The sequence below is a fragment of the Piliocolobus tephrosceles genome, chromosome 21 (genome assembly GCF_002776525.5).
Source record: "Piliocolobus tephrosceles isolate RC106 chromosome 21, ASM277652v3, whole genome shotgun sequence".
Taxonomy (NCBI): domain Eukaryota; kingdom Metazoa; phylum Chordata; class Mammalia; order Primates; family Cercopithecidae; genus Piliocolobus; species Piliocolobus tephrosceles.
The window spans coordinates 52,645,825-52,656,182 of NC_045454.1; the positions used below are offsets into that span (position 1 = coordinate 52,645,825).

The following is a 10,358-nucleotide window of genomic DNA, read 5'->3' on the forward strand; positions in this document are numbered from 1 at the left end:
CCGGGTTGTCCGCACGAGGGGCTGTGGCATCTGCATCCCGGGTTGTCTGCACGAGGGGCTGTGGCATCTGCATCCTGGGTTGTCTGCACAAGAGGCTCTGGCAGGGCGGCTGCGTCCCGGATTGTCTGCACGAGGGGCTCTGGAGGTTGCATCCCGGGTTGTCTGCACAAGAGGCTGTGATGGCTGCGTCCCGCGTTGTCTGCACGAGGGGCTCTGGCAGCTGCATCCAGGACTCCTGCTGTGTGGTTTTCTCTGCTGTGACCCGGTGAAGACCCTCACAGAGCACAGCAGACTCGCGGTGCTGAAACTCGGAGGGTTACCCTGTCCCTGACTGGAAGGTGACACTCAATTAAGAGGCACGCCAGGGATTGCAAAGTCTGAGTGGGATTCTGAATTCATGGGTTCCGGATTCTGAATTCGAAGGCAGCAGTTTCCAACCCTTTTAAATCTTGACCCCAGGAAGAAGGACCTTTTACATCTTAACCCGGCAGACACATGATACCTACTTGCACTGTATTTTGTTCAATTCACCCTCAGATGATGTTTCCTAATGTTTGGCCCCGGGTCAAGCATTTCACAAACTGTTTAATCTTCTCTACAATCCCAGGTGATAGCTCCTGTCTCGCCCCCTTTATGCAGACAGACAGAGGGATACCTTAGTTGTCTTTCCATACCATCCACCCCCTCAGCCTTTGCTGCCCACTGCCTGCACGTCAAACCCACTGACGGGCACCTGTTTGACTCCAAGAGCCCTGGGTCAGAAACCTGGGAGACAACTCCTGTTCTGACCTTGGGCAAGTAATTCACCTCTCAAGTCCCAGAGAAGCACAGAAAGCAATGGCAGGTGTAGTGGGTGGCTGCACTTAGGTGGCACCTACTGTGTGCCAGGCCCCCTTCTGCCCACTTCACAGGTTATCTCAAGTCTCCACAGAGTCCATTTGGAAACAGCCTGGAGCTATCCAGGTTGCAATGAGGCACCAAGGTGGCAGAGCCAGTGCTGGGCAAGAGGTGGGAGCTGCAGCTGCTGAACCCGCGAGCTTGCTTGCCTGGGGGTGGCGACCTGGCCCCCAGGGGTGGTCTTGTCTCTAGGGGACCCAGCTTGGGGCCTTGTACCACCACCCGCTTCCAGCTCTGCCATCTGCAGGTGAAGGAGAAAGCCACTGAGGCCTGGCCTCCAGGTCAGGCTCTGTCCCTGCTGGGAGCTGCACTGGCCTCAGGTTCTTCCTGTAAGGGAGGACTGGGCAGCTGGGGGCAGCAGCAGATCCAGCTCTGAAAGCTCTGACAAGAAGTTCCTTGAAGTGTGGTGGACCGCAGTCAGCATATGTAGGAGACGACCCCAATCCTGACCCTAATGCTAATTCTTGCTTCCCCCACCAGATTTTAATCCTTATCCTGCCCAGGGATTTTAAGGGCTGACCCAAATCCCCACCCAAGGGGAAGGATGGAAGGGGGAGCAGCCTCCAGCCTCACCTCCACCCTCTATCCTCCCAGGTCGACCCCACCCCTCTCCCGGATCTCTTCCTCCTGGCTTGGCCCAATCCCACAGCCCCCACTGTCTTCCCCCCTCCCACATGGCAAGCCCCTCCACATGACCTCTCCCTGCTCCCCAGCACACAGTAGGTGCTCAGTCAAGAACCCTGCTTTTCCTTGACTCCAGTAGACGTTGCACCCTCTCCATCTTAGCAGAAAAGGTGGGTGGGCCGTCAAGACTACACTGACAGCAGTGGTCATTTGCAGACAGGCTAAAGTGTGGGGGAAGCGCAGTAGTGATGCTGAAGCCTGCGTTTATGTAGCATTTATGCCGGGCACGGTAACCCTCGCGACCCTAATTCCAACAGGAGCTAGAGCCCCTGCCTCACCGTGAGTGCAGCAGGGGAACCTAAAGCCTGCCAGCTTGCACCGTCTTCCCATCCAGCACCACACTGGGTGTCTTTGCTGTCTCCCAAGAGCCCCTTACCCATGGAATCCCCTCACGACGCCCCCCGCCCCACCTGCAGGTGTCTGACCATCCAGGACCCAGGAAGCAGGGTCGAGGAGCTCCCAGTTGAAGTCCATTGCTGAGATGCACCCTGTTTTGGTGTTGTTGGGGCAGGGGGCTGATGGTGCTGAGCAGGTTTTAGAGGAGGTTCAGGGTGGCGGCAGATCCTGGGGCCCAGCAGCCTTGTTTCTGATCCCAGCTCTGCCACTTCCCAGTACGTGACCGTGAGTGGCAGAGGTCAAGGCTGGACTCCGGAAACGTGGGTCTGACACTCCTGAGGCCTCCCGGGTGGTCCCAGCCGAAAGGACCCAGTGTGGGCCCCTTGGGCCTCGGTTTCCCTGGCTTGGGTGCCCTCAATCCCCAGGCACCGTCAGCTCAGGGCTCCCCAGGACCCGGTGGGGGCTCAGGGCTCCCCAGGACCCGGTAGGGGCACAGACTCCGGCGCCATTTCATGGGGTCCCTGCTCCTGGCGCCCCTGCGCTCTTCTGTGAAACGGGAGGGCAAGTGCGCCACCAGGAACGGGGCCTGGGTTCCGGGTGCGCCGGGGACCCCCACACCGTCGCAAGGTGGGTCCCGAGGAACTCGAGCTCCTAACGTGCCAGGGCAGGATTCTGAGTGTGAGGAGAAAAGAAACTCCTCTGATTAAGCCACGTCGCCCCTTCAACGTGAAGGTGCTTCCTGCTGTCGGAGGGTTCGAGGTGCACAGCGCGGCTGCCACTTCCTGAGGAGGAAAGTGGGGGGACCCGTCCTGCGCCCCTGCCGGTCCCGCCGCTCGCTCCGCGTCTTCCTTCTCCACGTCCCCCCGGGGCTCCGAGGCCCGACGCGCGGGAACCTCCGGCCTCTGACGACCTCACACCCCGGATCAGGGCCGGGACTCCAGGCGGACGCACGAGGGCCCCGTGGTGCCTGCACGCTCGCCCCACCCGCTCCTTTCGGCGCCGCGGGCCGGCGGGGGCAGAGTCCGTGCGCTCCGGGGCCGCCGCTCCCTCCCCTCACCTGCCCTCCCCGACCCGACCCTCCCCGACCCGCCGCTCCCCTCCACTCCCCTCCCCGCCGCTCCCCTCCCCGATCCGCCGCTCCCCTCCCCTCCCCGCCCCGCCGCGCCCCCCCCCGCCCCCCCCCCCCCGTCCTCCCCTCCCCTCCCCTCCGCTTGGGGCGGGCGCCGCGCCCACGTGACCCCGCGGCCGGGCCGGGACGCGACGGGACGCGCTGGGACGGGCGTCGGGGGTCGCGGGGACCATGCAGCGGAGGTGGGTCTTCGTGCTGCTCGACGTGCTGTGCTTACTGGTCGGTAAGAGCCGCGGGACCCGGGTGTGGGGGGGACCCTCCCGGGACGGACACGCCCCCGGCTCCGCGCAAGTTTGCAGGAGAACGGGGAGGCTGCACGCCCTGGTCCCTCCGAGGACCCTGGAGGCGGGACCAGACCTCCCTCCGCGCCCCCCACCGCGCGCGCCGTCCCAGGCCCGGGGGGATGGGGGTCGCGAAAGGCCCGGGGAGCTGGGGCCAGCATCCCCCGCCCCCGCAGCAGGAAGTCACTGCGGAGAGACCGAGCGCGCCTCCCCCCGCCCCGCCCGGGCGGTGATTCATGCGGGCGGCGGCCCCGGCGGGCCGGGAGGTGGGCGCGGCCGCGGGTTACCCCGGCAGGACGTCCGCGCCTCCGCCCCTGGGGTGGGCGCTCCCCGTGCGCACGGAGAGGGCCGACCCTCAGCGCTGGCACCCAGTGCGTCGGTGGGATTCGAACCCCTGCATGTGCGGGGATGTCCAGCCGCCCTCCCGGCTCAGGCAGGGGAGACACTTGGAGATAAAAGTCTGGGTCCCGGGCTTCGGGTGAACGGGGTTGGGGGGTGCCGGGAGAACCAAACCTGTCCGGCGGGTTTGCGGGCCAGACTGGGGGCAGGCCCCCCTCCCGCAGGGTCCCGGGAACAAAGGCCGAGTGTTTGCTCTGTGGCTGAACAGACAATGGCCCCAGAATTCCATCCCTGGGGGTGTCCTCCCCACCAACGTGTTTCCTGCTTCTCTGCCATCTCACAGCAGAGGCCAAGTCCTCTTACCTCCCGAAGGAGACCCTTTTTAGGGCGGGCCAGGTACAGCAAGAAGTCCCTGTGGGGTGTCTGCCAGCCCTGGTGCCATTTCCCGAGCACCTGTGGTGTTATTTATTTAAACATTTAGGTGGCACTTTCTGTATGCCAGGCACTAAGCAACCTGCAAAAGCGAAAACATTTCCCTTACAACAGCCTGTGAGGGAGGTGCTGAGTCACCTGCTGGAGGTCACACAGCAGCGGGAGGCCACACAGCAGCGGGAGGTACAGCCGAGATGGGGTTGGGTGTTGCTGCTGTGTGCCAGGGGTGGTGGCCAGGCCAAGTGCACCTCCGTTCTGGAAGCTCACGCACATCACAGTTCAGTCAACACTGAGGTTCCAGATGCTGGCGTGAGGGCAGTGTGAGGGCGGGAAGGCTCCCAGGGGGCTAAATGAAGAGAAGGTGTCTGTTCTGGGGACCCCAGGGAGAGCTTTCCAGGCACAGGGAAGCCCGGCGTCCGTCGGAGTCTCTAGTTGGAGTTGCTGGGGCAAGGAAGTCGGAAACGGAGGCTAACCTGTGTGAGCCTCTGCCTCGTGAGAGCTGTGGGTAGGGGCTGGACTCCCTTCTCAGCATCCTGTAACCCTGACTTTCCACCCCGCTGGCAACTGCAGGAGCCTCCTCCAAGGCCTTTCTCCTCCCTTACAGCAGCTCCAACCCCTCCTGTGCAGGAGCAGAAGCCGGGGTCTTACATCCCAGCTCTCTGGGCAGTCCTGCCACAGTGCTTGCTCCTCCAGCCACTGTCCCGCCTCCAGGCCCCGGCGCTGCCCATTCTTCTTTTTTTTTTTTTCCCTTGAGTCACGCTCTGTCGCCAGGCTGGAGTGCAGCGGTGCGATCTCGGCTCACTGCAACCTCGGTGTCCTGAGTTCAAACGATTCTCCTGCCTCAGCCTCCCGAGGAGCTGGGACGCCACCACGCCCAGATCATTTGTGTATTTTTAGTAGAGATGGGGTTTCACCATGTTGGCCAGAATGGTCTTGATCTCTTGACCTCGTGATCCGCCCGCCCCGGCCTCCCACCGTGCTGGGATTTCAGGCGTGAGTCACCGTGCCCTGCCTGCCCATTCTATTCTGCATTCCCTCCACCTTTCTTGCTCTGTGAGGCAGACCTCTGTTGTCTTCACTGGCTTATTTCCCCAGACTTAGCCAGCGTGGAAGGTGTACGGTGTCCTAGGGCCCTTGAAATTGGCATGTCGGGAAGAGTGTGAGGCTCCCTGCCCCCCCGCTGACATTCAGAACTTAGAAAAGCCACACCCTTTTGTACTTGCCCTGCTGGGCCAAAGGATGCCCTGCCTTGGTTTGTCTCTGGGGTAGCTGATGCGGGCTTTGTTGTGCACCTGCCCCATGGAATAGGGAGCTGCCCTTTGCCCCTGTCCTCCGTCGCTGACTCCTGCTTCCCTGGCCACCCGCAGCTCAGCAGGGCCCCAGGAGCCCCAGTGCCATGGCAACACCTTCCACCAGTGGCTCCTGAATGTGTCTTTGATCCCTGAGGCCAGAGCTGGGTCTGTCCTGGTCACCATGTGGCTGGCCTGTGGCCTGTCATGAGGATCGATGAAGGGGCAAGTGTGTGAACAAAGGCATCTCAGCTGTGCCCCTTCCTTGTTTTTTTCCTGACTTCTCTGGCCAGGTTTTAGGTTAAAATAAGTCCCGCCTTATTTTAACAGATGTTTATTAAACATCTGCTCTGGCCAGGCCCTGATCAGGGTCCGGGGACTGTGCCCTGAACACGACAGGTGCCTCCTGGTGCCGGTGGGTGGATGGGGGAAATTACTGTCAGTGTCCCACGCGTGACTGCATAATTCCACGTGGGATTTGCACGTGGAAGAGGGAAAAAGAGCAAACCTTTCCTTCTGTGAGAGTGGCGCTGGCGTGGACGGTCGGGAGGGGAGATGAAACTGAGAGTGGAAGTTACTCAGAGCTACTCTGGGGCCTGGCACGTAAGTTAGAACTACTTTGGGGCCTGGCACATTGGCTCACACCTGTGATCTCAGCTCTTTGGGAGGCTGATGCTGGAGGATCACTCCAGCCCAGGAGTTTTTGACCAGCCTGGTCAACATGAGACCCCTGTTGCTACTTTTAAAAATTAAAAAAAAAGGCCGGGCGCGGTGGCTCACGCCTGTAATCCCAGCACTTTGGGAGGCCGAGACGGGCGGATCACAAGGTCAGGAGATCGAGACCATCCTGGCTAACACAGTGAATGAAACCCCGTCTCCACTAAAAAAAAATACAAAAATTAGCCGGGCGTGGTGGCGGGCGCCTGTAGTCCCAGCTACTCGGGAGGCTGAGGCAGGAGAATGACGTGAACCCGGGAGGCGGAGCTTGCAATGAGCTGAGATCCGGCCACTGCACTGCAGCCTGGGGGACAGAGCGAGACTCCGTTTAAAAAAAAAAAAAGAAAAAAAGAAAAAGATATTTTGTGCAGAGAGAAGTGCCTGTTCAAAGGCCCTGAGGTGGGTGTGTGCTGGGTTTGTTCAAGCAGCAGAAAGGAGGCTGTGAGGCTGTGAGGGGACAGGGCCTGGGGAGTTTGTTTGTCTGAGGGGGATGGGAAAGCGAGTGTCACTTGGGCCTCCCACGTGCTGTGGAAAAAGCTCTTCCTTGCTGTTTGGTGGGAGTAGAGGTGGGAGACCTTCAGGCCAAGGCCCCAAGGCAGGTGCGTGGGGCCCCAAGGCCCAGCTGGTGAGAGAACCTCACAGCTCCCAGGCTTTTCTTCCCCACCAGCCTCCCTGCCCTTCGCTATCCTGACGCTGGTGAACGCCCCGTATAAGCGAGGATTTTACTGTGCGGATGACTCCATCCGGTACCCCTACCGTCCAGATACCATCACCCATGGGCTCATGGCTGGGGTCACCACCACGGCCACCATCGTCCTTGTAAGGCAGGAGGGGCTCAGAGGGACTGGGAGGGGGACGGGGTGGGCATAGCTTTACCCTGGGGGCCTGACGGGGTGGCACAGCCCTGCCCTGGAGGTCTGTGGGGGCCTGGGGGACACAGCCTTGCCCCGAGTGGTACTTGTGGGTAATAGGGCCCCCTTTCGAGTCCTCAGCTCTCCAGCAGCTTTGGGGAGGCCCGTGGGGAGGAGTGAGGGTTCCTGCGGCTGCCCCGCTTGCAGGTCTCGGCTGGGGAGGCCTACCTGGTGTACACAGACCGGCTCTATTCTCGCTCCGACTTCAACAACTACGTGGCTGCTGTCTACAAGGTGCTGGGGGCCTTCCTGTTCGGGGCTGCCGTGAGCCAGTCTCTGACAGACCTGGCCAAGTACATGATCGGGCGTCTGCGGCCCAACTTCCTGGCCGTCTGCGACCCTGACTGGAGCCGGATCAACTGCTCGGTCTATGTGCAGCTGGAGAAAGTGTGCAGGGGAAACCCTGCGGACGTCACCGAGGCCAGGTGGGTGTGGACTAGCAGCCTTCACTCTTGGGGGGAATGGGAGCTGAAGACGCTGGGAGGCAGCAGGCAGCTGGTCGGGCAGGAGCCAGACCTCAGGGTTCCGTGGGCCCTGCAGACACTGGGAGGCAGAGGGGAGCATGCTCTGTCTCCGTCTCCCCTAAATTTCACGCTCTGCCCTTTTCTGCACTATCTTTTTTTTTTTTTTTTTTTGGAGATGGAATCTCGCTCTGTTGCCCGGGCTGGAGTGCAGTGGCGTGATTTCAGCTTACTGCAACCTCCGCCTCCTAGGTTCAAGAGATCCTCCTGCCTCAGCCCCCCTCGTAGCTGGGATTGCAGGCGTGTGCCACTGTACCGGGCTGGTTTTTGTGTTTTTAGTAGAGACAGGGTTTCGCCATGTTGGCCAGGCTGGTCTCAAACTCTTGACCTTGTGATCCGCCCGCCTCGGCCTCCCAAAGTGCTGGGATTACAGGCATGAGCCACCGCGACCAGCCTTCTGCACTACCTTCTTACTATCTATACTGATAAGTCCTTAAATTTTTCACCTAATTGTTGTCCTTTTTAAAAATTGACATAAAATTTGTGTCAGATAAAATTCACAGTTTTTTCCATTGTAATGTGTACAATTCATTTTTTGTACATTCACAATGTTGTGCAGCCATCTCCTCGTCCTAATTCCAGAATATTTTTGTCACATCAAAAAGAAACCCCACAGGCTGGGCGCGGTGGCTCAAGCCTGTAATCCCAGCACTTTGGGAGGCCGAGGCGGGCAGATCACAAGGTCAGGAGATCGAGACCATCCTGGCTAACACGGTGAAACCCCGTCTCTGCTAAAAATACAAAAAATTAGCCGGGCGCGTTGGCAGGTGCCTGTAATCCCAGCCACTCAGGAGGCTGAGGCAGGAGAATGGCGTGAACCCGGGAGGCGGAGCTTGCAGTGAGCTGAGATCCGGCCACTGCACTCCAGCCTGGGCGACAGAGCGAGACTCCGTCTCAAAAAACAAAAACAAAAACAAAAAAGAAACCCCACAACCTGGGGAACGTGGCAAAACCCCGTCTCTACAACAAATCAAAACATGAGCAGCCACGATGGGGTGCACCTGCAGTCCCAGCCCCGTGATGGGGTGCACTGCACTCCCAGCTACTGTGGAGGCTGAGGCAGGAGGATCCCCTGAACCCGGGAGGCAGAGGCTGCAGTGAGCCAAGATCATGCCACTGTATTCCAGCCTGGAAGACACAGTGAGACCTTGTCTCAAAAAAAGAAAAGAAAGAAAAGAAGAGAAAAAAGAAAAAGAACCCTTGTGCTCATTAGCTGTCGCTCCTCCCCCAGCGCCTCGGAACCACCACCATCCTACTTTCTGTCTGCGGATTTGCCTGTTCTTAATGTTTCATATAAATGGAATCATACGCTAATGTGGTCTTTTGTCTCTTTTACTCTTTCTTTCTTTTCTTTTCTTTTTGAGACAGAGTCTTGCTCTGTTGCCCAGGCTGGAGTACAGTGGTGCGATCTTGGCTCACTGCAACCTCCGCCTCCCGAGTTCAAGCGATTCTCCTGCCTCAGCCTCCACAGTAGCTGGGACTACAGGCGCCAGCCACCATCCCCGGCTAATTTTTTTGTGTTTTTAGTAGAAACAGGATTTTACCACGTTGGTCACTGTGGTCTTGAACTCCTTACCTCATGATCCACCCACCTCGGCGTCCCAAAGTGCTGGGATGACAGGTGTGAGCCACCGCGACCAGCCCCTCTTTTTCTTTTTCTAAATTAAAAAAATGTCAGGGGGGCCAGGCAAGGTGGCTCACACCTGTCATCCCAGCACTTTGGGAGGCCAAGGTGGGTGGATCACCTGAGGTCGGGTGTTAAAGACCAGCCTGGCCAACATGCTGAAACCCAGCCTCTACTTAAAATACAAAAATTATCCGTGCATGGTGGCGCACGCCTATAATCCCAGGTACTCGGGAGGCCAAGGGAGAGAATCACTTGAACCTGGGAGGCAGACGTAGTGAGCCGAGATTATGCCATCGTACTCCAGTCTGGGTGAGAGAATGAGACTTAAAAAAAAAAAAATGTTTTTTGCCTCCAGGGTTCATGCCATTCTCCTGCCTCAGCCTGCCGAGTAGCTGGGACTACAGGCGCCTGCCACCACGCCCGGCTAATTTTTGCATAAGTTAGTGCATTCTTGAATGTTTTTGAAGTTCATCCATGCTGTAGCATTCTGTCAGTTTTTGCTTTATGTATTTTGTGATTCTGTTGTTTAGTATATTTACCTTTGTAATTGTTTTTTTTTTTTTTTTTTTGAGACGGAGTCTTGCTCTGTCGCCCAGGCTGGAGTGCAGTGGCCGGATCTCAGCTCATTGCAAGCTCCGCCTCCTGGGTTCACGCCATTCTCCTGCCTCAGCCTCCCGAGTAGCTGGGACTACAGGCGCCCGCCACCTCGCCCGGCTAGTTTTTTTGTATTTTTTAGTAGAGACGGGGTTTCACCGTGTTAGCCAGGATGGTCTCGATCTCCTGACCTCGGGATCCGCCCATCTCGGCCTCCCAAAGTGCTGGGATTACAGGCTTGAGCCACCGCGCCCGGCCTGTAATTGTTATATCTTTTTGATAGATTGACCATTTCATCATCATAGAATGATATATATGAGTTTTGTCTCAATTTTATCTTGATGTCTATTTTGTCTGATATTAATATCGCTATTCTGGTTCTCTTTTTGTTACTGTTTGCTTATAATATTTTTTTCCCCATTCTTGGACTTTCAACTTGTTTATGTCTCTGACTCTAAAGTAAGTGTCTTATACCTAGCATAAAATCGGGCCATGTTTTTTAGTGTATTGTCCAATCTCTGATTTTGTTTTGAGACAGAGGCTCACTCTGTTGCCCAGGCTGGAGTGCAGTGATCTCAGCTCACTGCAGCCTGGGACTCCC

At 58.1% G+C, this 10,358-nt stretch overlaps 1 protein-coding gene across 5 annotated transcripts in view; it reads left to right on the top strand.

Annotated features, from left to right (window-relative positions):
* Window positions 1-3,082: 3,082 nt before the first annotated feature.
* The window catches only part of PLPP2 (phospholipid phosphatase 2), a 12,608-nt gene continuing 5,332 nt past the window's right edge, over window positions 3,083-10,358 (top strand). Inside the window, exons 1-4 of one of the 5 annotated variants that reach the window (XM_026457264.2) lie at window positions 3,281-3,556; window positions 4,323-4,327; window positions 6,772-6,923; window positions 7,163-7,440. In XM_026457264.2, coding sequence (XP_026313049.1) covers window positions 3,450-3,556; window positions 4,323-4,327; window positions 6,772-6,923; window positions 7,163-7,440 — 542 coding nt within the window. In that variant the 5' untranslated portion in view covers window positions 3,281-3,449. The other 4 variants (XM_026457261.1, XM_026457260.1, XM_026457262.1 and 1 more) reach the window with 4 other exon arrangements.